The sequence below is a fragment of the Orcinus orca genome, chromosome 4 (genome assembly GCF_937001465.1).
Source record: "Orcinus orca chromosome 4, mOrcOrc1.1, whole genome shotgun sequence".
Classification (NCBI taxonomy): Eukaryota; Metazoa; Chordata; class Mammalia; order Artiodactyla; family Delphinidae; genus Orcinus; species Orcinus orca.
In genome coordinates this window covers 153,970,033-153,996,829 of record NC_064562.1, presented here as the reverse complement: position 1 = coordinate 153,996,829, position 26,797 = coordinate 153,970,033, and the positions used below count along the sequence as shown (strand labels likewise).

General features: G+C 60.7%; 1 protein-coding gene across 3 annotated transcripts; it reads right to left on the bottom strand.

The window, feature by feature from the left end:
* FAM53A (family with sequence similarity 53 member A) lies at nucleotides 1–26,797 on the bottom strand. Of its 3 annotated transcripts, none has more exons than XM_033419632.2 (5): nucleotides 25,997–26,797; nucleotides 16,361–16,608; nucleotides 13,340–13,394; nucleotides 11,373–12,082; nucleotides 1–3,657 (listed from the first exon to the last, which is right to left on the bottom strand). In XM_033419632.2, exons 2-5 carry the CDS (start codon nucleotides 16,436–16,438, stop codon nucleotides 3,364–3,366), a joined length of 1,137 nt encoding a protein of 378 aa, XP_033275523.1. In that variant the 5' UTR covers nucleotides 16,439–16,608; nucleotides 25,997–26,797; the 3' UTR covers nucleotides 1–3,363. The 3 variants fall into 3 exon arrangements, with proteins under 3 accessions (XP_033275523.1, XP_012386777.1, XP_033275522.1); XM_012531323.3 differs by having other exon boundaries at nucleotides 26,006–26,797; XM_033419631.2 differs by having other exon boundaries at nucleotides 26,087–26,797.

Sequence of the window (26,797 nt, the reverse complement as noted above, 5' to 3'; positions counted from 1 at the left end):
TTCGCAACCTTAAATGTTTTTATTACTGAGCAAGAGAGACTGAAAATAAATGAACTCAACATTCGACACAAGGAGGGAAAACAGAACAATAAAGTAAATCCGCAGGAGGCAGGAGCGAGGAGTACAGATAAAGGCGGATTAATGAATTGGAAACGAGGAAAATGGGGGAACTCAAAAGTAAATCCAAGCGCTGGTTCCTCAAAATAAATAAATAAAATAAACAAACGTCTGACCAGGCTAATCAACAGAGCGAGAGAACCCAGACGCCGTGCGGGCCCAGAAGAGGGGACCAGAGAGCCCGGATTAAAAGTGACAGGTTAGTACATGGGATATTCTTGATGAAACTGACACCGTTCTAAGACAATATAAATTACCAAAATCAACTTAAATAGGTTTTTAAAAGCTATATCCACAGCTGCAGAAAAATAGGAAAAGGTGCATGATGGGCAGTCACTTCCCCTCCCACTCGACACCAGGGCAGAGGCCCACGGTTGGGATGGGCTGCGGGCACCCCGGGAGGGGTGCCCGGCTGAGCAGTGGGGTGGGGGAGGGGGTCAAGGTCGGGGGCCCGGGGAAAGGGAGGAGGGGCTTGGCACCTACGGGCTGGTGGCCACTGTGAGGGGACCAGGGCCCTCTCCCTGCTGTCCGGAGGCCTGGGGTGGAGGCCAGGAGACAGACCCTGCTTGCCCTCGACCCTGACCACTCTGACCCTTGACCCCGACCACCGCCAAGCTCCACCCCACCCCCACCGCCCCTCCACGCCGTCATGTCAGGGCCTCCCTGGCCACACTGGATTCTCGGGGGCGTGTCTTCTCCAACTGGAATCTCCTCCATCTTGTGTATTTTGTAGGATTTGCCCGAAGTCGTCTGGGGTGGGTGTGGTCTCTGCAGGAAGATGCTCAGCCCGTTTTGTTCAGTGGTTGCAGGACTGGCCCTGGGTTCTGACTTGCGGCACTGGTTTCTGCACTATCCTCCTGGGAATTCGCCCTTTCCTCCCCGCCGCCCACCTCGCCCTCTCACCATCGGCAGGGGCCCTGCTGCCCTCAGGCTCTGTCCTCTTGTCGCCCCTGACTGTCCCTCTGGGCTCCGTCCTGCTCGGCCCGTCACCTGAGTCCATCAGAGGCAAGACTCCCGTCTCCTCGCTCTGGCTCTGTCTCCTCGCTCTGGCTCTGTCCGCTTCCATCGTTTCTGCTCTTACTTTACCATCGATTCCTCCTTCTGTCTTTGACTTTATCCTTTAATTCCCCGAATTCAGGCACCAGCAAGCGACCCCTGAACGGTGACTGCCCGAGAGAGCTCAGATGGATTTTCCACTTCTGCGGGGAGAAGACTGTACGTGACCCTCCAAATCCAAGGTATTTACTATCTGGGGCAACCAGCATGGGGGTCACAAGGCACTCACCTGGAAGAGGTCAGGAGGCCGGGAGCTGCGGAGCAGCGGTGCTCACCTGGGCTCCTAAGACGCCCCTCCGCGGCCGCCCAGACCTGCAGGCTGACCCCGAGCAGCCTGGAGTGACACAGATGTGCTCGGCCTGGAGACCCACGGCCGGCCCAGCTGGACAGGGCTGTGGGGAGCTCTCCCGTGCCCGCCCGCCACCTGCCCAGGGCCCCCCGGGGCTGGGCCTGGCTGGGCTCACTCCTGCACACAGCGCTGCCCCTGCCGTCACCGACTCTCTCCCGCGCTTCCCCGCCTGGGCCCTACAGTAGCCTTTGCCAGGCCAGGGTCCCCTCCTCCAGCCCCTGCTGAAGAGCCATCCTGGGGGCTCTCCAGCCGTCCCGACACCACCAGCACCACGTCCCCTGCAGCCACCTTCCCGTCTCGCCCCCCACCCCCGGCCCCCTCGGCAACTCAATTTTGTTCTTTTCTCTTTCAGCTAAACCTGGGCAGCTTCCAGGGCTTCCCTGGAGGTCCAGTGGTTAAGACTCCACGCTTCCACTGCATGGGACAAGGGTTCAATCCCTGTCAAGGAACTAAGATACCACATGCTGCGCAGCGTCGCCAAAAAAAGCCCAAAAAAGGGCTTCCCTGGTGGCGCAGTGGTTGAGAGTCCACCTGCCGATGCAGGGGACTCGGGTTTGTGCCCCGGTCCGGGAAGATCCCACATGCCGCGGAGCGGCTGGGCCCGTGAGCCATGGCCGCTGAGCCTGCGCGTCCGGAGCCCGTGCTCCACAGCGGGAGAGGCCACAACAGCGAGAGGTCCGCGTACCACAAAAAAAAAAAAAAAAAAAACCCAGGCAGCTTCCAAATCCCCACTGTCCAGGTGACACCCCAGACGGGCACAGCCAGTGGCAGGGGCCTCTGGCTGGACACGTGGACTGTTCAGAAGAGGCAGGAGGCCCCTCTGCATCTGTCTGCGGCACAGACATCCATTCCCCTACTTCCCCAGGAGAGCAACCAGGAGCCGAACTGTGCCTCTGAGGACAGCGGGGCCCTCAGGCTGCCGCCGAGGTTTTAAGAGAAGAAAGACCTCTTCGACACTGATGGGAAAAGAAGCCTTTACCGCCACTTCAGTTCTGTAAGTAACTGTGTCAGAACAGGTGCTGCTGAGTTTCCCAAGAGGCACGAGGTGGGTGGGTGCCCGGCAGGCAGCCGCGCAGCGCTCAAAGACCCTGCCCCCCACCTCGCACGGCAGGGCCAATGGGGGGCCCATGGGGAAGAGCACGCTTCCCAGCCTTGCCCGGCCCCCAGCTAAGCCCAAACCAGTTCAGAAGGCGCTTCCAGTTAACAACAGGGCCCCACGACCATTTTCTCAGGAAAGAAAAGCAAGAATACTTCTCCAAAGATTATAAACGTCTCCTTTCGCTATCGCAAATCCTTCCTCTTACCCAAAGTTCCTTAGATCAACGTGTTTGGTAGAAAGCCTATGATTTTATTGTTAGAATGAACAAAAAGAGACGCGAGGCCAGCCAGGCCTACGTGACCTGGGGCGGAAAGCGAGCGGCAGAAGCCACACCGCAAAGCAAATGAATGCCTTTTATTGAAGTGACAGAGCAGGGCTGCCAGGACCACGTCCTCACGGCCCATCCCAAGTCCTCAGCGACGTGGCCCTGCTCCAAACAGCCCGGCACACGACGACCGCATCCACAGAGGGGCCGGCCACGCGCCCGGTGTTTCCGAGCAGCTGAACCACGCGCAGTGCCCTTCACAGCAGGCGTTTCACCAAACCCACCCCAGGGTCTGTGCACAGACCCTGTTAACAGAATGCCCTCACGAAAATTCACTTCAAAATAGAGACGCTTTCTCGGAACCGTAAATGCCGTAAAAACGCAGAACACTTCTTTAGGAAAGACTGGATCAAAGCGACACCTCGAGTTCAAAACAGCACGTTCGCGGGGAAGAGCCGGGGCTCCCCCGCCTGCCGGTCAGTTGTTCTCGATCTGCTCCAGGTCCAGCTCGCCGCGGCCCAGGGGGAAGATGCCCTCCTCCCCGGCGCTGTCCCAGTCACTTGGGTCCCCGCCACTCCCGCCCTCGCCCTCACCGGCCACCCACCCCCGCCAGCCCCCCGGGCTGGGGCCGGCGTCGCCGGGGCTGGGCGCAGCGGTGCTCATGGGGCCGTGCGGGTCGCACGGGGAGGACACGGCTGTCTTCACTTGGGCGTCTTCCTCATCCTCGTCTTCATAATCGAGGGAGCAAAGGCTTTTTGAATTTTTTAACGTCTGCAACAGAAAAGACACGGGCTTGAAGCATCTCCAGGAGGCCACAGGGGAGGTGGCATCCCACCAGGAGGGGTCCCCGAGGTCACAGAAGGCGTCCTCAGTCCCCTGGGCCCCGCCACACGCCCTCCCAACCCTCGGGGCCACTTTCTCAGAGCCCTACCTGCCCGCGCCCCTGCCTTGCCCAGGGCCATGGCCCCACTGAGACCCGGCGCATGGGGGACAGGGGCCCGGGGACTCAAGGCCAGAGGTGTGTCCACGATCCCATCAAATACCTGCGGAAGGACTGGCCGGAGGTCCGGGGTCCTTGCGCAACAACGGCCCCGCTCGTCAGCCCAGCCGGCACCCGCCTCCACAGCCTGCCTCGGGGGACCCCCGCCAGGGCCCCCAGCTCCTGCCAGGCGAGCCCCACAGCCACCCCCGGTGCCCACCTTCCTCTCCCCTCAGCCCTCCCTCTTCCAATGGTTCCGCTTTCAACACCGACACGCCGCGACTGTCCTCACCTTAGAACGCCTGAGACGCACACCCTACACAGGGGGCCTCCCCTGAGCCTCCACCCCCTCCAGCCTGGCGGGCATCTCCCCACCCCGCGCCCCCGGACGGCCGGCCCAGAGCGCCCAGCTGAGAGCTGCTCTGCCGATGGTCTGCCGCTGCCCCCGGTCCCTCCCTGAACTCCTGGTCCCGCAGCTTCGTGCAGCGCCACGTGCTGTCCACGGCGCGTCCAGGCGTCACCCCTGGGCTGCCCACCCTGCCCCGCAGACACGTCACTACGTGTTTTGGGGCTTCTCAGGGCATTGGCAGAATCCGACATGGCGACGTGTGTGTGGGGGTGGCGGCCACGGGGCGAGGGTGCCCCCAGGCCTCCCGCGGTCAGGCTCCTGGACACATGTCTCCCTGGAACAGGCCCCCCAGAACCACACACGCAGCTCCCTCTGGAACCAGCGCTTTCGGGGGTGCCACTCAGCTCCACCAGACCAACGGCCTTATTTCGGCTGTTGTCCTACTGTAACGAGTGAGCCACCAAGAAGTAACACTGAAGAGTCAAGTCCCTGAAGATCTGACAACTGGCCACAAGCCCGGGTCACAAAATGAGGACGCGTGAGATAATTTCTTCTTCATTCAAATCAAGGTGGACGCCACAGTCAAGGTCACTTCCGTACGCAGACCCCACAGCACGGCGGGCCCAGCCCTGCACCCACAGCAGCAGGAGCCGACGTGTCCTTCCTCACATCTCCACCTACAAAACTCTCCTTTTGATTCACAGCACGGAAGTCGAAGCCCTACCCAGACGGTAGTAACCTGACAGCTGGTGGGAGGACCACGGCCCACAGGTCCTCTCGGTGGCCAGGACGGAGGCCCGCCTACGACCACAACTGCGGCTCAAGCGTGAATGCGGCAGCTCTGGACACTCCCGGCTCAGGCCACGCACAGCTCGAAGCCACTGACTCTCCACACTGAAGAGCCCAAAGGGGGCGTCACAAAGCTCCAGAGGGCCGGGCCTGACCTGACACGTGTGACCCTCGCTGCCGGACGGGCCTGCTCTGGTCTGACGGTGACCTGCATCTAAGCAGATGACCAGAAAATATCTTTTCAAAATCAAAGGTCAGGACTTCCCTGGTGGCACAGCGGTTAGGAAACCGCCTGCCAATGCAGAGGACACAGGTTCGATCCCTGGTCCAGGAAGATTCCACAGGCGGTGGGGCAACTAAGCCCGTGCGCCACAACTACTGAGCTCACATGCTACAACTACTGAAGCCCGCACACCTAGAGCCCATGCTCCGCAACAAGAGAAGCCCCCGCAATGAAAAGCCTGTGCACTGCAACGAAGAGTAGGGTCTGCTCACCGCAACTCGCCGCGCGCAGCAACAAAGACCCAACGCAGCTAAACATAAATAAATAAATAAATAAATAAATAAATTTATTTTACAAAAACAATCAAAGGTCAAAACTTTGAGTTCTGAATCAGGAGCCCTCAGTTTTAGAGGGTCTTTCACCTTGTGTGCAAAACAGCCTGGGGGATGCGCCCACCACAGACCACCCAACTGACGCGGGCAAGAGCTCGCGCTCAACCCTCCGCGGCTGGAGCGAAGAGCCCCGTGAGACTGAGCCGCAAGCTTCTGCAAGAACAGACACCATCCTGCCAGCAAACGGCCGGCCCGGCCCAGCCGCAGGCTCGTCAGGTCTCTTCCTGGAAGCACAGCCCAGCGTCCATGCTCCAGACCAGAGCTGGCCCTGCCCACAGGCCACGGCCACAGCCCAGGCGGGAGCCTCCGGCTGCCCGGAGCCCCTGGAGCCCAGCACCCAGGCGCGGGTCCAGCCTGGGCTCCAGCCGAGGAGAGGAACCTGGACACGCACCGCGGCCGACCCAGCCGAGCCAAGGCCCTCCTCACCCGCCACGGGTGGAGGCCGGCCCGGTGGACACCACAGGACTGGGGGGACGGGGGTGTCCACCACGAGCAGGACACATGCGGAAACGGGGGCCGCCTGAGGGTCGGCACCCCGTCTGGACTCCCAGCCTCCCCAGGCAGCACTGGAAGAGGCCTCTCTGTGGAACTGGGGGTGAAGACTTGGGGGGTCCCAGCACCCCACAAAAAGCTCACGGCCGAAGGGCCACACCCAGGCACATGGGGCCGCCGATCGGCCTTTGGGTCCCCGTCTTAAACGTAGGCAGGCGTCCCAACGTTACCAAACACCTGGGGACAGCATCTTCTACGTAAGGCAGCAGTGAGGACAACCCAAAAGAGGAAGCAGTTTGGAGGAAACAGGCGATGCAAGACAAAGAAAACGTCCCCAAAACCAGACCCCCAACACCCAGGGATAAGACCCTCCATCTGCGAACCGGCAAAGGGAAAGAGGGGACCAGTCAGGAGGCCCACCCTCTGAGGCCGGGGGCCCCAGAAGGCAGACTGAAGAATATCACGCCCCGAAATCATCTCCCCAGCAATGCGGGGGCCCCCTGCACCCGACTGACCCCCAAGGACCCGGCACAACCGACAAACACAGACACACGAGGTCTGTCCTCACGAAATGCTTGGAGGACAGAGAGGAGACTGGGGAACCAGGACCAGACGGGATGGTGCGGGGCCCGGAAGCTGAAGGCAGCGTCTGGAGTGTGAAGGGGCCGGTCCTGGGCAACGGGAGAGGACGTGCAAGGCCTCTGAATCCATGCCACCCCCCTCCTTCCTCAAGAAGCCGTGTGCGAAAGAGATGGTGACAAGGAAGGCTGACCCCTGGCTCTCGGGGTTGGCGAGTCCACTCTGCAGTGGACGGCCACCTGTCTCTGGGTCTCTCTGGAGGCCCAGACACCGGCTGGGGGGGCCGTCACCAGGTCGCACAGCCAGGATGGTACCACCGCGGTGTCTCCTGCTGGGCGGCCTGCAGTGCCCGGGGACCCTCATTTCACCAGCGAGAGCCCCGTGGTGACCTCAGCGACAGGGCACGGGGGCCTTACGGACACAGTCTCTCTCACGCCTCGTGCCCTGGGCCCTGCGTGTCTGGCACCTCGCCTGACCCCAGCACTGACCTTCTCAGAAGAGGGCCGCTGGGCACACCTCCACCCACAGTGCCACCCACAGCGGTCACAGCGTCCCCTCCGCAAGAGAGATGGGTGTACCCACCACGCGCGGTTTTTACATTCATCACCTTCCACGTCCGTCTAAAGCAATACGCTCACGCGACAGTCGATCGGGAGAAGCGAACAGGTTAAAGCAGACTAGACAGAGTACATCTACCATGACACGGTCTGTTTATTCAACTTGGGGGAAACTACAGCACGAATAAAAAGGACGAAATGAAAGGCAGACACGAGCTGCTCAGAAAACGAACTTGAAACACGTGGACAGGGAACTAGCCTCACAAATACAGAAGCTGCAGGTCAACCACCACCGCCCTGCGTCTTCCCCGCCTCTGCCGGACCCTCCCATGGTGCCCTCCCCCACCCTGGGCTGGTGGACGGACGGCCAGGGCGAGGCCCCCAGCCCCACCTGCTCACCCTCTGCCCCCCTCCTCCAGGAGGCCGTGAAAAGGCCGCGACTGCCTGACCTCTTGGTGCCGGGCCCCCCACCCTCTCACCGGCCCAGTGACATCCACACAAGACTTGGGAGTCAGGGCCCGGCCGCCCCTGTGGCCACTGGGGAGGCACGTCAGCGCCCTGGCCTCGTGGGGGGCCCTCCCCAGGGAAAGCTCACAGCCACATTCCGGCCACAATCTCTAAGGCACTGTGTGCATGACACAAAAATAAGGACAAGAACCAAGAGGCTGCTTCTGTGAGAAAGCAGTGGGAACCAGCTGACCAACAAGCTCCCAGGCCTGGCGGCTCCGGGCAGCTGCGGGCGGCAGGCCCGGGCGGGAGCTGGCCTTGGACAGCGCGGAGCCCCAGCGCTGTGTCCAGGGGCCTGTGCACTCTGACCTCTCGGGGCTCCTCCCGTGCCTAGGAAGCCTCGTGGAAGGGAGACGGACTAAGGGACAGGAAACCTGGGGGTCTCCAGGTACAAACGGACAGAATTCGCCAGGTGTCCAGGCTGAGCGACGGGCATTTCCCTGAGGCGATGTCCTGCGCGGAGGGGACGCCTGGTGATGGCGGGTCCTCTATGCCCCAGCCGCCCGCAGAGCCCAGTGACCGCCGCGGCCTGCCCAAGGGAGGGACCGGGACCAGGGACTCAAGTCACTCCTGCAGACGGTGCTTGGCCCTCCCGCTTGCAGCCCCGCAGCAAACACCCACGACACTCTCAGCTCGCTCCCCGCGCAGCGCGCCGCAGCGGGCCTGCCGCCCTACAGGCCCCACACCCCAAACGCAGGGAGGCCCGAACCTCGCCACTCAGACCCCGTGACCGCTTGGCCACTGTCACCTCACTCCCCTGACGTTTGAAATAATCGCGTTTTCTAGGTACATTGTAACATCGTGATGGAGTACGGAACATACTTGGTCTTCTTGCGGGTGCCTGGCTCAGAGCTCTAAACTCCTCGGGGTTCCCTGAGTGACGGGGGCGGGGGAGCCCCTTCCAACCACACCCGAGTTCACGCCAACACGACTCGACCCCGCAGCAGCCTCAGGATGGGGGCTGGTCACCAGCGGAACCAAGCCTGGGATTCCAGGGTCGGACTTTCAGCCCACCCCACCTCCACCTCCAGGGACCCAGTTAGTTACCAGTGGCCAATGGCTTAATCAATCACACCGATGCAACGAAACCTCCATAAAATCCCCTCAACGGTGGGGTTCCTAGGTGAGCTCGTCAAGGTGCTGGGAGCGTGGTGCACCTGGAGAGGGTGTGGAGGTTCTGCGCCCTCCCTATGCCTTGCCCTACGCATCCCTTCCATCTGGCAGTTCCTGTGTTGAAGCCTTTATGATAAACGGGTGTCGTAAATAAGGTGCTTTCCCGAGTTCTGTGAGCCATTATAGCAAATGATGGACCCTGAGGAGGGGTCGTGGGAACCCCCTATTTATAGGTACAGGAGGCCCTGGACTTGGGGCTGGTGCCTGAAGTGGGGCCGTCTTGTGGGGCTGAGTGTTGACCTGCAGGGTCTGCACTAACCCCAGGTAGTTCGTCTCAGAAGTGAAGTGAGCTGTTGGACACTCGGCTGGTGTCTGCAGAGAACAGCAGGTGTGTGGTGGGAAAACCCAGGCATTCAGTTTCAGAGGCGGTGTGAGTCCACACAGGTCACAGTCACGTCGTCTGGTGAGGGACGGAGGAGCTGCCGACCGGCCGAGGGGCCCGCTTGGGCACTGACCTCTGCACCCGGCCCGGAACTGACCCCACGCCTCAAAATGGGGATCAGAACTGGCACGGGGGGGAAGGTTCTTCACCAGATGCTTTTCAACAGGTGGCCGTTGTGATCTGTTTGCAATGTTCCTAGCCACACACACTTCATCATTCACATTAAAGATAAAAACGTACAGACTACAAATTTTAACGGCCTGAGAAGTACAATGAGCAACTTTGTACCCAAAACTGAAACCTTAACTGTAACAGACAAGTCCCCAGAAATACTCAAAACAAACTGAAGAAACAGAAAACCCTACTAGATCCTGACTGGAGAAAGTGGGTGCGGGTCTGTTTAAATCCACATCCACCCCAGGCCCAGATGGCTTTCCAGCAATCCCACCAAACCTCCGCCACGTGAGGGAGCTGGGAGGTGGCTCCCCGAGCCCCAGTCCAGCCTTAGGTGCCCACAGCCCTGGCCGACAGCATGGCCGTGACCTCGGGGAGTCCCTGAGCAGAACCGGCCAGCTGAGCCGCTCCTGGGTGCCCAACCCACGAGAACATAGCACAGACGTGTGCTGTTTACGCTGCTAGATGTGGGCTGTTTGTTACGAGGCAACAGATGACTGATACACTATCTTATGCTTTCATTTCAGAGATGGCTCTGCTGGGGACATCAGGGTTGAATCAGAGGCAGACACCCATGAGCACGAGAGAGGTTGCCAGGAGCCTGGGGCAGGATGGCTGGAGAAGGAAGGGGACACAGGACGAGACTGCTGGGCCCGGGAATTGCGTGCTAGGGGCGCAGGGGAGCTAGCTCTAGGACCACAGCCACGCGCCCGTAACAGGAGGAGCCTCTGCCCTCCCCAGGCTTGTCCCTCTGGGGGGCAGTGCCTCAGCCCTGTCCTGCCCACACCCCAGCTCCCGTCTCCTCTCTGCTCCCCCACCAGCCGCCCTGCACGGCAGCCTCTCCATCACAAGGCGATCACGACCATGCTTGGCCCAGAGCTCAGCAACCCGAGAGTTGCCAGGCTGGGTCCACGCACATCTGTGGTCAGTGGTCCTGACACCCTCCTCCTCACCCTATCCCTGCCCCCTCCCTGGGGGTTGGCACGCCCACCCAGCAGTGAGGGCTCCCCCTGCTCTGCTCCCCCTGCCTACTCTGGAGTCCCTGGTGGGAACGTCCCCACAGTCCTGCCCCCTCGGGGCCCGCAGACGCTGCAGTACTCAGAGCTGGGGGGTGCGTATCGGGCTCACGGCCAGCTTTCCTCCGCGGCACGTGGCAAAGCTCGGAACACCCCCTTCCTAAACCCCAGCTCTCCACGGAAACTTCACAGCCAGCAAGTGTGGGTTGGGAGCTCCCTCCCCACCACTGGGAAGAACCTTCCAGAAAACCCACCAGTCAGGAAAGGTAAATCTGACGGTGAGGCCGAGAGTGGGTGTAGACGGCATCGTGCAGCCTGGATCCCACCTGGGTTCTGTGGACCACGGCGACCTCAGTCCCACCCTGCGGGCTCCTGCGCCCCCGCCAGGACCCCAGGCACAGTCGCCTCTGTGATGAGGGGGCCTGGCAGGCCGTCCTCTCCCTTTTCTCACACCAGAGCCCCGTCCTTGCTCCTCAGCTCCCCCAGAAGGTCCTGCCATCCCCCTGCAAAGATGCACAGGTCAGACCTCTGGAAACCGGCTCTTTCCTTTAACTCTGCTCTGAACTGCCCGCGATCAGAAAACAGCATGGGAGGGGCAGGCGGTGACCCCGGACACCAGAATCTTCAAGCTGGTTCACAACCCAAACTCTGAACAACACCTTCTCCAAAGAGGCGTCATTGGTGGCGGGCTCCGCGAAGGATGGCAAGGAAAGGCTTGGTGGCGACGGCGCCCGCTCAGCCTCGACGCCCTGACCAACGGCTCCTGTCTCCACCCTGCAAAGGGCAGCCCAGGCCCGCGTGGGGGGCGGATCCCCCCATAAGCGCCCCGCCCCATGGAGGGGGCGCCTGCACTGGATGCAAGAGGGAGCCTCACCCGCGTCATTTTCAGGAAGTCCAGGGCCGGGCGCGGCCAGCGGGCATCCTCCTCACGCCTGCGCTTCCGCTGGCCCTTCCCGCCCGCGCGCACACATGGCTGAGAGCGGCAGCGGAGCAGGCCCCGGCGGCGGCCCAGCTCGGGCGTGGACGCGGGCGTGGACGCGGGCGTGGACGCGGGCGTGCTGCCTGCTGAGGGTGGGGCCGCGTCCACTGGCAACAGGTGCTCCTGTGACAGGGACAGGCGGCGGCGCGGCGAGGGCCAGCGAGGTCCGGCGGGTTGCCGAGCCGGGCCCAGGGCCAGGAGGCCGCTGCTGGCCAAAGCCGAGGCCGGCCGGGGCGCGGGGGGTGAGGCGGAGCTGGCAGCGGGGAGGGCTCGGCCCGGCGACCAGGCGCTCCCGGCCTGCAGCGTGGCGCTCCCGCCACTGTGGCAGCGCCGCTTGGAGACAGGAGCCCAGACTCTGGAGCCGCCGGGGCGCCACGGGGACCGGCAGCGCGCCAGCTCGTCGGGCTCCGACAGGGAGCGGCAGTGTCGCTTGGTCGGTGGTGCTGAGGGCGGCCCTGCGCCATCCCTGAGGTCCCTGGCACTGACCGCACCCAGGCTGGCGCTCGGGCTGCAGGGGCCAGGAGGGAAGGGGATGGCAGGGCCCGCGGCCCCCTGGCTTCCAACGGGCTGTCCTCCACTGACGACCTTCCAGGGGTGCTTGTCTTCTGGGGAAACACGGAGGAGAGACGGGTGAGGGGCGCACCCCCCCGCGCCCTCAGCCCTACCTGGCCTCAGGGTGGGCCCAGCCCTGCTCGTGGGATGCCCCTCCCCCCCGCCCCTGCCCTGCACAGTCACAGCTCACACCACGGTGGGGACACCTAGGGGCACGGGGAACCTGACACCACAGACCCAGCTTCCTCGTCATCAGACGGGGGCATAAGGGTCACTCGAGAGGCCGAGCGTACAGGGGTCAGCAGCTCGACACAGATGGGCTCACGCAGGCAGCATACCTGGGCACGGGGGCAGCCAGGGGAGTGGGGCCAGGGCTGGGGGAGCCCCGAGCCCTGATGACCTGGCCCGGGGGCGGCCAGCAGCCCCTCCAGCCCAGATGCTCTGCGGTCACCCCCAGCCGAGGGGCCTTGGCATGGAGGCCAGGACCCGCCGCTGGGAGAGGCACAAGCAAAGGCCCTAGGTGACCCCGGGTCACGAGGACGCACAGTCAGTCAGAAAGGACGGCAGGGCTGGCTCCGTGGCCTACGGGAAGCCCGAGGGGCTCCGAGCCAGGACTGGCCCTGTGTGGGACGGAGACGGTGCCCAGGGCCACGTGCGGGCCCGTACCACCCGAGACCCTGGTGACAGCTGCACCCGAGCAGCCCGGAGGGAGCCGAGCACAGCGTCCCCGTGGAGGTGAGCAGGGCCGCAGGGGAAGACCTGGATGCCACTTGGACTGTCGGGCCTGAAGTCGCACCACTAGCACCTCACGACGACCACGGACACCAGCCACAGTTCGTCACAGGGGCCACGGCGCCCACACTCACACTCACGCAAACAGACTTACGCTCGGGCGGCCAAGCCTCCTAGGCCCATTCAGACCACAGGGCACACGTGGCAGGGGCGTGCGGTGCAGGGAAGGGGTCCGGCAGACCCAGGCCCTCCAGGCACGCACAACCCCGGCTCCCACCGCTGGCCGGGTGTGCGCCACACCAGCGCTGCGGCACAGGCCGTGCGTACCGCCGGACCCCCGTCCTTTCCCTGGTGGCCACAAGACCCCACCGGGCGGGCCTTTCAGGTCTGCACTGCCAGGCCGCCTCCAGAAAGGAAGCTCTCCAACCCGCACCGCTGCCCAGAGGAGGGAGAGGCCAGCAGAGGAGGGGGCGCAGCAGGGGCCCCACGCTCCGTGTCAGCCTCCCCGTCCGGCCCTGCTCACGGGGTCCTGGCCCACAGCAGCCCAGAAAGACCCGCTGGCGCTTTTAAATACTTACCGTCGGTCTCAGAAGGGAACGAGTGGCCACTTGTGTTCAGTTTCTGGGCAGAATACTGAAAGTGAAGAGAAAGAAGTTTCAGTGCTGTGGGTTTACACATGCGGATTCAGAAAGAGTTCCAACTCAAGAAACAGGCCTGTGTTTTATCCCTGCAATAAACTTGTTTGTCCCCAACACTGTCTTTCTTGGTGATTAAAAAGAAAAACATGGGCCCCGAATACATTTCTTTTCTTAATCAGGATTTTTTAAAGCCTCACAATTATTCAGTTAAGTAAAGGACATAGAGGGCTGCAAGCGGACTTCCCTGGTGGCGCATTGGTTAAGAATCCGCCTGCCAATGCAGGGGACACGGGTTCAATCCCTGGTCCAGAAAGATCCCACATGCCACGCAGCAACTAAGCCCGTGTGCCACAACTACTGAGCCTGCGCTATAGAGCCCGTGAGCCACAACTACTGAAGCCCGCATGCACTAGAGCCCATGCGCCGCAACTACTGAAGCTCGTGCGCTCTAGGGCCCATGTGCCACAACTACTGAGCCTGCATGCTGCAACTACTGAAGCCTGTGCGCCTAGAGCCTGTGCACCACAACAAGAGAAGCCACCGCAATGAGAAACCCGCGCACCACAACAAAGAGCAGCCCCTGCTTGCCGCAACTAGATAAAGCCCACGTGCAGCAATGAGACCCAACGCAGCCAAAAATAAATAAAAGTTTTTTAAAAAAAGAAAGAAAGTGACAAGGCAAACCATGGAATAAGAGAAAATGTTGGCAAAACACACATCCAAGAAAAGACTCGTATCCAGAATATACAAAGAGTTCCTACAAACCAGTGAGAAAAATGCACACAACCCAAAAGAAAGATGAGCAAAAGGACAGCAAAAACGACATACAGACACCCAGTAAGTACAGGAAATGGCCCTGATCTCACTGGTCATCAGGGACACGCGGTCAGAGTCGTGAGCAGACGCCACCATTCCCGACCAGGGAGACGGCACGGCTGGGGCACTGACGGGCCTCTGGGCAGGCCTTCGCTTAACACAGTGGGAACAGACTTCCACAAGAGGCCTGCACGCGAACGCAGTCAGCAGTGTCATTCTTAACAGCCAGTCGTGGACACATCCCAAGTGTCTGGCAACAGGAGACGCGGACCATTCAACAGAGTGAAGGAACAGCTCCTGATGCGCCATCCACACAGTGAACCCAGGGGCGCTCACTCGCCTTGAGTGGAGAAGCCAGTCTCCAGGAGTACACGCTGCATGTTGGCACTTCTGGGACAGCAAAGCCACATGGGGCCACAGGGGACCTCCCGGGGCGGTGAAGAGGTTTGCAGTGACGGTGACAAGGTTACCGCGTACACGACTGGAAAACTCACCCAATCCACACCAAACCCCATCTGCGCATTTCACTAGATGAAACGTACACCTCAATAAAAAAGTATTTTTTAAACTCAAGGCTTTAAAAGCTGAGCTCTCTGCCAACCCAACTATACCTGCACGGCCGGATGTGCTGGAGGACACACACAGCACGCTGAGGGTACGTCCATGGGGGCCAGCACACGCTGACCCTCCCTGACCTTGCACCCCCCCTCACTCCTCCACCTGGCGCCCTTCCCAGGCCCCCAGCACAGCCCTGCAGCAGAGGGGGCCTGCTCCCCTGACCCGAGTCATGGCCTCTGCTCCAGTCCTGGCCCTCACTGAGAACGGACGCCAAGCACCTGTCCCCACCAGGCTCGTGTCCCCACCGGCTCCTGTCCCCACAGGGCTTGCGTCCCCACCAAGCTCTGGGGCCTGTGGGCCCTGCTACCCTCTCACTCCCGCGTCCGGCCCAGGCTCCAGCTGGCTCACCGCCCACAGCCTCTGCTCCACCGAATTCCAGCCCTGTGTCAACTCCCAACGCCCCTCCCCACTCTACTTGTCCCCAGCACATCATCTGCTTCGCCTCGACCCCAGCATCGAGAACAGCTGCCCTGCTCTCTGGGGCGCCCCGAGCCCAAAATCAAACAGTGATAGAGATGACGGGGACTTTCTTGCTCAGAAAGATACACTGAATGGTGTCTTTCGCTATGTAAATTACACCTCGTATTTTCTTTTTTTTTCTGGCTGCGTAGCTAGCAGGATCTCAGTTCCCTGAGCCGAGGCCCTGGGGCAGTCAAAGCGCCCAATTCCAACCACTAGGCCACCAGGGAATTCCCTCCTCTTTTTTTTTTTAAGTGAATGTTAGAGCAGGTGCTCTAAGCCACGTCTATGCACCCACAGCACAGGAACCCCACGGACGCGTCAGCGAGCCTCACCAGGAGCTCAGTGAAACGCCCACGGGTACAGAAAGGCACTATTTCCCACACACGTGCATCCTGTCCAGAAGGACGTGTGGGGAAGTCACACAAGGTGAAATGATGTGTCACAACGGGAAGAGTTATAAGTGGGACTTTTCTTGTCATGCTCTCTCTACAGCGAAACCTGCTCGCGTGCCCCCTTCCCTGCAGGACACCACAGGCGACAACAGGCCAAGGGCTGGGTGCGGGTGACACGACGGCGCTGAGCACCCGCCCGGGGAGACGCTCAGGCACGGCCCCCAGCACCAGGCAGGTGCGGACGCTCAGCCGCCTCCCTCCGGACTCCAGTTTAACCAGGCAGGGTGTGAGCTGAAGGTCATGGCAACACGGCCCTAGAAATCGGCTCCACCTCGGGCAAAGCTAACCCACAGAGACACAATTCAAGAGGAGCTCTCAGGAGGGGCGGCGCCCGGAGGCACGGGCAGCGTCTGGCGGGCCCGGCTGCCGACCAGGGTGGACGTTTGCCCACTCAGCGCCCAGGACCGTACGCGTCTATGTGTAGCTTAGGCTTTCCAAGTTTGTTTTTAATGAAGCTGAGGACCCACCATCACGACGCTGACGGGCTCTGGGGGCTGCAAAGGCGCCGCAGCCTCCCTGGGACACCGCCCCCTCCCTCCTCACCTCCCCCCATCCTCTCCCCCAGCTGGGGCCCAGCCCAGGCAGCGCCCCCAACACGGGCCGGGCAGCTCACCGGGCCGGCATCGTAGCTCTTGCGGGCAAGGTCATCCAGGCTCTGGTTCTGCAGCTTCTCAGTGATGAGGGTGACCATGGTCTGGGGCCCGTGCCCTCTGTCCACGCCGACAGGCCCTGGGGTTCTGGAACATCAGGCTTCGGGAGGCCCGGGCCGCTGTTGGCTCTGAGCTAACCCTCAAGGGTACGTTTCCATTTTAAAGACGAGCGATCCATTCCCGAGGGTTCTTCAGAGCCTCGTGCCTGTTTCTGGCAAAGAGACACAAACCATCATAAGGATTACAGGCAAAGCCATTCAGCTAATGACTCTGTCACCCGCCAGGACTGCGTGTGTGAATATTCTGATCTCGCTGCCTAACAAAGACCCTCCCGCGTGAAAACTACCACAAGAGCTCTCTCCTGGAAAATGTAATGAAAGCAGCGGTCTGGGTGAAGGATGGCAGGTGGACACGCATGAGAGCCAGCGAGGGAGGCCTCCCCACCCCTGCTCCAAACACAGGCGCCAGACGGGAGGAGGCGCGACCGCCACGCTTCGGACTCGAGAAGCTGCTGGAAACCTAGTCCTCAGCCAGCGGCAGCGAGACCCCGGAAACGAGCTGGCCGTGAACGGCCGGACCCACCTGGCCGCTGACCAGTCACCACTGACCACTGACCGCAGCAGTTAGACACCCCTCCGCCCCACCTGGCCAGTGAGAGCCCCGCCCCCAACTGAAGATGGGGTTCCCTCCTGGGAGGGGGGCGGGGGTGCAGAGTTGGCAGCAGACCCAGCTGGCGGTGGCCCGGGGGGGACGCTCGGAGGACCCGGCTCCCCGCAGACGCCGACGGGAGAGGGCCGGCCACCCGCCCGCCACGCAAGCACCCACTTCTCAGTGGCCCGCTGCCCCCGTGAGCAGCTGCTGAGGGCCCCCAGCCCAGGAAGCCACAGACAGAGGCGGACAGACAGGAAGACCCCAGCAACTGGAGAAAACAGATGACGCCAGAGGAAGAGAGCTTCCGAGCGAGAAGGCGCCGTATCTACACAGTAAGATCGCTAAAAGGGAACATTTAGAGAAAACTAAAAGAGCTGTTGGAAATTAAACACGACAGCAGTGATGGAACCTCCATAATCTTCAGAGCCCGGCTCCTAACTGCCTCCCAGAGGCCGTGAGCTCGCCCCGACCAGAGGCCCCATCCACACCCAGGACTGGTTCTAGGCCAGGAGAGCTGCTCTCCATCCACAGCGCCCACGTCTGTGCCCCTCAGCCTGAAGCCCGTCCACGGGGTCTTCAGCACCCAGCATGCTTGGCGCTGACAGCAGCCCTGGGCTCCCCCTGTCCTAAGTAGAGATGGCCACCTCTTCCAGCACAGCCGGGGACCCCAAGGCCCAGACAGGAGGGTCAGGGCCAGCAGTTCCCCAGGGGGCAGCTCTGCACCGGCAGTGGTTCTGCTTCAATGCGTTGCGAACCTGGGAACCGGATCAGAGCTGGCCACACCACACGCCCACCGCCAGCCCCCAGTCCCTGGGCAGGACCAGCCAAGCCACAGAACAGCTCTCCCTGCCGCTCCCCACAAAGCCACCTGGGCCCCACTCAGAAATCCCTCACAGGAGAGGGGCTTTACGAGGGCCCCTTCATCCCGACACGTGACAGATCAGCCTCCCTTGCTGCAACCCCCCGACGCCCACGGCACTGCCCTCTGACAGACGGCAAGGGGGCAGCGTCCTCCTCTGCCCTCTGCCCCGAGCCGACCGCTCGGGGGTCTCTCAGACCCTCCTGTCAAACCCTCTTCGTGGCACACGGCACACAAAACCCTAGAAAGGTAACAGCAGCCACGGCAAAATTTGAAAAAAATAATAAAACAACTAGTACTTTAAAAACAGGCCCCACGGTCCTTGGAGAGATGGCTGATGTCCAGGGCTGGGGCAGGGAAACGACCAGAGGAGGCTGGGGCATCTCCAGGTGCCAGAGCATCAGGACAGGAGCAGAGAGTGGTGACAGGGCCCCCAGGGCAGCTGCGAAGCGAATGAGGCAAGTGGACTATACTCCACAGAAAAAAATAAGATGCACAAATCCACGCTGAAATAAATAATTGAAAAGGTGGGCTTCCCTGGTGGCGCAGTGGTTGAGAGTCCGCCTGCCGATGCAGGGGACACAGGTTCGTGCCCCGGTCCGGGAAGATCCCACATGCCGCGGAGCGGCTGGGCCTGTGAGCCATGGCCACTGAGCCTGCGCGTCCGGAGCCTATGCTCCGCAACGGGAGAGGCCACAACAGTGAGAGGCCCGCGTACTGCAAAAAAAATAAATAAATAATAATTGAAAAGGTAAGGAAATTGGGGAGGGGGAAGCTCTTCCTTTTGGTAGAATGCCAACTAAGACATGTAGATGGAAGGATGGAATGTCTTTTAAATCACCACCTGAAAAGCACCGCATAAAGTTCCAGGCAAGAATCATCGCTGAAGCTAAAGCCAGTGGGTGGAAGCACGAGGAGAGGCAGGGTATCACGGGGCCCCAAGGGTCTCCCTGCAAGGCGCTCCATCGTGGACCGCACAGCACAGGAGCCTGGAGGCCTCACGGGGCCCCAAAGGGTCTCCCTGCAAGGCACTCCATCGTGGACCGCATAGCACAGGAGCCTGGAGGCCTCACGGGGCCCCCAAGGGTCTCCCTGCAAGGCTCTCCGTCGTGAACCACACAGCACAGGAGCCTGGAGGCCACCGCGAAAGCCAGAGGCCAAGGTGAGCACAGCCTGTTCCAGGGCACAGTGACAGCATGGGACACGGGATTCCTGTCAGAAACACAGAAGCTAGATTTAGCTGTGAGGAAAAATCAGACAAACCCAAATGAGGTGAACTGTGCGAAGTGACGGGCAGCGATCAGCAGTGTCAGGGCCGGGAGAGACGCACACGAGGGGGTCCTGCCCTGCTGACGACCCTGGGAGGACACGAGGTCCTGGGTCAGAAAAAGGGCTCCAGGGGACAACGCCTGACATCTGCATCAGCACAGCGGTCAGAGCCAGCACCTCGGGTCCCGATCCGACCCTCGCGCTGCGCCACGTCCGACACGGACGCCAGGAGCCACGCGGCCCCCAGGGGGCACGGCCAGCTTCCACGTGGAATGGTCCTCCGCCACCACTGCAGACGTGCAAGAAAGGCAACAAAACAGTGTCAGCGCAAACACGGCTCCCGGCTGCTGCGGGCCGGTGCGCGCAGGGCGCAGCAGCTGTGGACAAAGCAAGAGACGCCCAGTGGGGACGCCCAGCTGCCCGCCCGGGGCTGGGGGTGGGGGCTGAGCACCGGGCAGAGGAGAACGACCGTCCTGGGTAACGTTTTCATTGTCGTCTTGGGGAAGGAACGCGTGCCACTCACAGTTGTTAATATGCAGATTCAAATCCCAGCTCCCCGGAGCTGCCCCCATGAAGAACCGAAAACGGGGGGCTTAGGACAGCAGAAACCTACTTCCTCCGGGTTCTGAGACCCAAAGCCAGAAGTCGAGGTGTCGGCAGGGTTGGCTCCTCCTGGGGCCTCCAAGGGGGGATCTGCTCCGTCTCCCTCCCAGCCTCTGGTGGTGGCCAGCGGTCCTTGGCATCCTTGGTTGTGTCGGCATCACACCCACCTCCGCCTCCATCCTCAGGCAGCCTCTCCTGTGTGTCCTGTATCTCTGTATCTCTTCTTATCAGGACACCAGTGATTGGGTTGAGGTCCACCCTAATCCAGCATGACTACATCTTTTTTTTTTCCTTTTTTAAAAATATTTATTTTTGGCCGTGTCGGGTCTTCTTTGCTGCGCTCAGGGTTTCTCTAGCTGTGGTGAGCGGGGTCTACTCTCCGTTGTGGTGCGCGGGCTCTAGGTGCCCGGGCTTCAGTAGTTGTGGCTCACGGCCTCCAGAGTGCAGGCTCAGTAGTTGAGGCACATGGGCTTAGTGGCTCCACGGCATGTGGGATCCTCCTGGACCAGGGCTCGAGCCTGGGTCCCCTGCATTGGCAGGCGGATTCTTAACCACTGCGCCACCAGGGAAGTCCCCAGTATGACTATATCTTAATTTACATCTTAATGTAAAGGTCGTGGGGTCAGGACTTGAGCAGACCTTTTGGAAGGACACACTGTGTCAACCCTCAAGGCCACGCCAGTTCCCCTTATAAGAAATCAAACGATCAGGATGGAACCTCACGGGCACAATGCATAATGCCCTGCACGTCCCTGCTCAACAGTCAGCATGATGAGCCGGGGCTGGAGCAGCTCAGGACAGCGTCCTGGCCCTGAGGGAGGCAAGCTCGCCTTGGGAACAATGCCAGCTGGTGGCAGGTGCTAGAAGGAAGCGAGCAGGACCCCATCCATGGCAGGGCGGCCTGTTGGGAGGACGATGGAGCCAACACTGAAATCTGAGCAGGAGGTACCAGGACAGAGGGACAAACCCAGGACCCTGGGGGCCCAGGTGGACGCAGACGCCAGACGTGAGAGAACTAACCGGCCCTGCCGGCCGAGCGCTGAGGACCGGGGAACAGAGGCTCCGTCCCACAAGCCCTAGGACGACTGAGGCAGACGTGTGGCCAAGGCTCCTCGGCACCCCTGGAAGCACAGGTGACCTTTGACTCCACCCACAGCCCCAGTTCAGAAGCTCCAAGACCCCACGCACACACACTGGAGCATCCCCTGACCAGGGGACAGTCTCCTCTCGTGTCAGGCGGACCCGCCGCAGAGGAGGCCCGATTGTGGACGCCTCGCCACTTTTCCTACCGCGAGAAATTCAAAGCCGCTGTCCTCCCTCCAAAGGCGCTGGTCCTTCTTCACAAGCAAACCAGTGACCCGGCTGCCCACCTCCCCGGGCTCCTCTCCCTGCCCACCCCTGTGAGCCTGGGCGGCCGCAGCAGCAAAGCTGTCCCTTCCCGTCCACTCAGCAGCCCTCAGCTGGCAACAAGAAGTAGCCACAGGGCTCCAACCACCAGAAACACCCTGCGTGGCTGCAGGACAGAGGCCAAAATCCTCACTCTGGGCCTCCTGGCCCCTCACGTCCCCACACAGGCACCCTCCAGGCCCAGGGGTGTCACGCACACAGTAAGTGCCCAACGGGCGGCCCCGCGCGTGGCCCGACCCAGATTCTGAGGGCCTCTCGGCCGGCTGCTCTGGCCCATCTCATCCTCTGGACTCCACCCTCCACAAGGGCGCCAAAGTGGCTCTGCTTTTCTGTTCTTTTCATTTCAGTTTATTGACATAGAGTCAGACAGCATTTGTGAAGCCATATATGAGTGTCTGAGGGCGGCCACACGCTGGGGGCTTAAGCAACAGACACTTACTTACTTGTCTCCCGACTCTGGAGGCTGTGCTCCCCCTGAAGGCGCCGGGGAAGAGTCTGTTCCGGGCTCTGCCCCGGCTCCTGGTAGCTCCTTGGCCTGTGGCAGCCTCACCCTCACTGTGTCTGTGTCCGAAACCCCCCTTATTATAAGGACACCAGTCGTTTTGGACTAGGGGCCGCCCTCCTCCAGCATGAGTTCACCTTAACTAATTACATGCAACAATCCTATTCCCAAGGCACTAGGGTTTAGGATTTCAACACAATTCAGCCTACGACAAGCCACGTCTATCGTATCACGGCAACGCATAGGTTTAAAAGCCAACACTGCTGCGTTTCTGTAACGCAGAGGACGGGCACCAGCAGTGCCTCTGCCAGGGCACTTCCCCGCAGCTCTGCACTCGTTCCCCGAGTCCATGCTGGACGGTGCATGCGCACAGCTGTCCTTGGTTGTCTCTGACTTGGGGAGCATCAGGGCTGACGTCTTGCCAGCACGTCCCCACACCAACTCCCTGCCCCCCCCCCCCGCCTCCCAGCCTCCCAGTGCGGCCCACCAACACTTCCGTAAGTCATCGCCGACATCACTCTGTCATTGTAAACAGCATCCCCAGCTGAGCCACACAGGGAGCCCGTTTCCTCAGGTTAATAATTGCCTCCTTTTTCTCCTACACAAAGTTTCTGCCCGATACAAACTCTTCCCTCAAACTCCCCCAAAGAATTATCAATTCGGCAAGCAGGCTTCATTTGGTCAAAGATGTCAGGACGGCCGTTAGGCCGTGTGCTCCTGGACCCCCGGCCTCTGCTCAGGCCGGAGTGGCGCTGGCCAGCTGGGCCCTGGGCCTCACCCTCACCTTGTGGCTTCCTGAGCAGGGTGCCTGGCGGGCGTGTGATGCCCGCGCCCCTTCTCTCCTCCCTGGATACCTGCCGGACTTTCTGACTCTTCTGTCTCCCAGGGCCGGGAAACATACACAGGGCCTTGAGCAGCGTCTTCTTAACCAGGAACCCAAGCCACTGGGGCCTCGGAGGTTCGACAGCGTCACTGCCGAGCCCCTCCCGTCCCCCCTGCCCCTGGTCTGTTTCAGGGACAGCCGGTGCTCTGCGCTGCGCTCCTGGGCTGGCCCTCCCTGATCGTCCGTCTCTGTCTCGTTTTTGTTGCTGTCGATCTGTTTCCACAATGGCCAACACCTCATCTTCCACGCCTTCCAGTGACATGTTTATTTCTGCTCCCCTGTTTAACCCGAGGGCCCCGGCGCGCCTCTGAGCGCCGTGAGCCTCCGTGTGTGCTCATCTATGAGGCTCTGACCCAGCACAGGGCTCTCCTCCTAACAGTTTCTTCGTCCTGTCCCTGCTATAGTGTCTTGGTTCCCTCAGCCAACTCTGCTCAGCTGGACTCAGCTTCAGGCCAGAGGTGTCCCCTGTGCCCATCACCCTGCTCCCCTTTCACGCTGGGAGGGGCCTGCACGGTGTCTCCATCGAGGGCCACCCGGCACTCGGGGAGGAACAGGTGGATCCGCGTGGACAGCAGGCTGCAGACGGCAGCAGCCCGGGCTGGGGGCGGGCGGACAGGGCCACTGGAAATGCAGCCTCCCTCCAGCCCTCAAGCCGGACCCAGCCCTGGCTGCACCCCAGACCCCGGGCCCGAGCCTGGGCTCTGGACAGGCTGCTCCAGCTCCCCCGCCAGCTCCTGACGCACGAAACGGGGAGAAAAGTTTCCAGGACCTGCTCAGTCAGTGGTGCCAGAGCGCGGGGAGGCCAGAGCCAGGCCACTTTAGACCCAAAAGCATCGGTTCCGGGGTTTTCACAGAAAAGACAGCACGGGGCCCCCGGCGCCACAGACCCAGCAGCGTGTCCCCAGTTCCAGGCGCGTCGTGCAGTCACAAGCTCGAGGCCGGCACAGCGGCACCACCTCCAGCTTCTCAGAGATTTTCTTTCATTTTCTCACCAAGAACACTCGAACAAAACTTGGAACCTGACTGGACATGAGTTATTAACTAGCACCGTTTGTGTGCTGGTCTCAGCGCCCCCCAGGAGAAGGTGGAGCTGAGGTGCCCCTCGACCGGACAGAGGCGAGGTGACCTCCGGGCGCTGCAGAGGCCTGGTGCCTTTAGGGACACACCCTGAAGGCACCACGCACGGGGCGATCACAGTGACGGAGAGGCCAGCCACCCCGCTCCCCACATCTTCCCAGCCCCGGAGCCAGGATGTCCCCCGAAGGGACGCTCAGCCCCAGCCCCCGGCCAGCCAAGCTCCTCCAAATTCCGGGCCCTGAGACCCTGAGCAGTAATAAATGAGCGTTGCTGTTGGAAGCCACCAGTTTTGGAGTGAATTTGTTGTGCTGTCATAGTAACCAAAGCAGTGACACTTAGCAAAGCGAAGGGAGCCAAGCGTCCCCCTCGAGCTGCTGGAGCCAGTCACGGTCCCCACTCCTGCATCACATGGAGGCTGGGAAGGAAAGGGGAGTGGCCATGTCCCCACGCTGCATACAGGCCACAAGGGAAAAGTTACTGCAGCCGCCGCAAACGCCCGATGATTTTCAGTTGGCGGGGTCTGGGGTACGACTCCACGTCAGGGGTTCGGTGCCTTCCCTAACAGGGCACATTCGGTGCCACACTCATGACCCCTGGGAAAGTCTGAGGCAAAGACAGCCCTGTGTCAGTGCCACCGAAAAACTGTGCGCAAGGCCACCAAAGTCTTTTCGAAAAGACTTCAAAACAAAACGAGAAAAGAAGACAGAAATCACCTGTCCTAACTAACCAACATCTTGCTAATATTAAAATACACAACTGGAGGGTTTAGACAACAGGAGTTTTAGTTTAAAGTTGCCCGGAAACCATGTTTGAACTGTGACCTTTGCAAGGCAACAAGGAGAAGTAACTTACATGATATCAATAAAAAGGAGACTATGACCGTTACCTCCCTGCTAGTGCGTGCAGCGTGCACCACGCTGCAGAAGAGACACCACACCCAGAAAGTTCGTTCTGAGAAAGGATGTAGGGTGGGCTCTGATCGGCTGGACAGAAGACCCAGGGTCAGACCCCGGCTGGCCTGCTTCGAGCTGGGCTCTCCCAGGTCCGTGACGTCACCTCTCTGGGAAAGAACCAGCCAGATCATGAGGCTGCAGGGAATCAAATTAAAGAACGCGCATGAAGGTGCTGGGTCCCCGGCACACGTGTTAAATTACGACCACTTATAACAAACGCTTAAAAGACTGTCAAAGTCCACGTGCCTTTCAAAAATATTACAGCAGAAAAAGCCAAAAGGGTTTATATAAAAATTTTAATTTGCTTTAAAAAAAAAAAACAAAGTTGTTTTTGAATGTCTGCAATGCACCTGTAAAAAACACCAGACTGGGGCTTCCCTGGTGGTGCCGTGGTTGAGAGTCCGCCTGCCGATGCAGGGGACGCGGGTTCGTGCCCCGGTCCGGGAAGATCCCACATGCCGCGGAGCGGCTGGGTCCGTGAGCCATGGCCGCTGAGCCTGCGCGTCCGGAGCCTGTGCTCCGCAACGGGAGAGGCCACAGCAGTGAGAGGCCCGCGTACCGCAAAAATAAACAAAAAACACCGGACTGTTTCCCTGGTTCTTTTATCTACCAGCAAACAAACAGGCCTCCTATGTGCCTGCTCCCGGTGCACCCAGGTGCGCATGAGCAAATGTCTCCATAACCAGGAAAGGTCCTGATGCACCCACTTAAAAAGGAAAAAAAAGACAATAACGTTGGCAGCCTCTCCGTTATACATTCCCAGCAGCTACAAGAACGCCTCTCCTCTCCCCAAATCCAAAGTAAGTCAAAAAATGTAGGGATCCACCCAAAGAGCAAACCCTTTACACCACACGTGCCACCCACCCGTGATCCTTAACCAAGGTCTAATGGTTCTCTGGACAGTGAACCATGGGAGGAGACCAGTTTAAAGAAAAGCCACTGTTCCTAACCAACTGCTATCTCAATTTCAGCTGGGGGGTAATATTCCAGAACTTCAAAATCAAACTGTTTCCCGGCCTTCTGCCATCAGACTGCTAAGGCTGCGCTTCCCTGTCCGGACCTGCTTTGATAAGACAGTGAGATGAAGAAGCAGAACCTATAAGCTCAAGTTAAATTTCATAAGTATTGTGAAACTGAAGCCATTCTTGAAGTCAAACTAACCTATCTAGAAAAGGTCTCAATACAGAGAGGTCATCACATACTCAATTAAGTAGTGAGTGACTGAGTTAAAAAGAATTGTAAAGTTGTGGAAGCTTAGAGTCAAGTACAGGTAGCCCGTGACCAAATGCAAACAACTGGAGTCAATTTAACACAGACGTAACACTTCAGATCTGCGGCTGTACTTGGAGTAAAGGGAAAATAAAGTAGAAATAAAGAAAAACACACTCTATCTACCTAACGCACCTCTCTCCGCTCCCAGGAAAAGTCTGAGACTCAACCCTCGTCTATGCAGAGAAAGCAGCTTCGGAATCCACTTCCAATCACCTTCCACAGTTCGCCGGGGAGGGTCGGGTCTCCCCCGTCGTGCGGGTCCACCTTTGGGCTCCCTTGACGCACAGTTTATCACGTCCAACTTCCTGCTTCTCTCTCGCTGCAAGATGACAGGCACATGAGTCTCGGGAACCGCTCAGGCCGCGCGTCTCGGTACCGGAACGACGACAGCTCGCAAAGGCGACACCCAAAGTCGGTTCAGCAAGTGGCAGCGCGCCCCAGGCAGGGCCCCTTACAGCCAAAGGGCGCGTAGAGTGTACGGGGCCCCGGGTGCGCAGGCTCTCGGGGCGCGCGGGGGTCCCGGGGCGCGGGGCTCTTGGGGAGCAGGGATTCCGGGGCGCAGGAGTCCCAAGGCCAGGGATTCTCGGGGCGCGCGGGGGTCCCGGGGTGCGCGGGGCTCTCGGGGCGCAGGGGGCCCGGGGCCCGGGGCTCTTGGGGCGCGCAGGGGGCCCCGAGGTGGGCAGGGTCTTGGGGTGCAGGGGGACCGGGGAGTGGGGGGCCCGGGGCCCGGGCCGGTCCGGGGGTGGTGCGCGCGGCAGGAGTCCCAACCCCAGGTCGCGAGCCCCCGGGTCCCCGCGCCCTCAGCGACCCGCCCGCCGCGCTCTCCGTGTGCAGCGGCGAAAACGCTCGGCACCGACGCGAGTGGAAAAGCATCGGGCCGCGCGGGCCGGGCTGAGCGCGCTGACAGGAGCAGGCACCCTCTGG

Excerpts from the sequence above, each read along its gene's own strand:
- FAM53A (XM_033419632.2), bottom strand. The coding sequence starts at position 16,438 with ATGGTCACCCTCATCACTGAGAAGCTGCAGAACCAGAGCCTGGATGAC. Across the intron at positions 13,395-16,360 it reads AGAGCTACGATGCCGGCCCG|TATTCTGCCCAGAAACTGAA; the intron begins GTGAGCTGCCCG and ends CTTCACTTTCAG. Across the intron at positions 3,658-11,372 it reads ACTTCCTGAAAATGACGCGG|ACGTTAAAAAATTCAAAAAG; the intron begins GTGAGGCTCCCT and ends TTTCTGTTGCAG.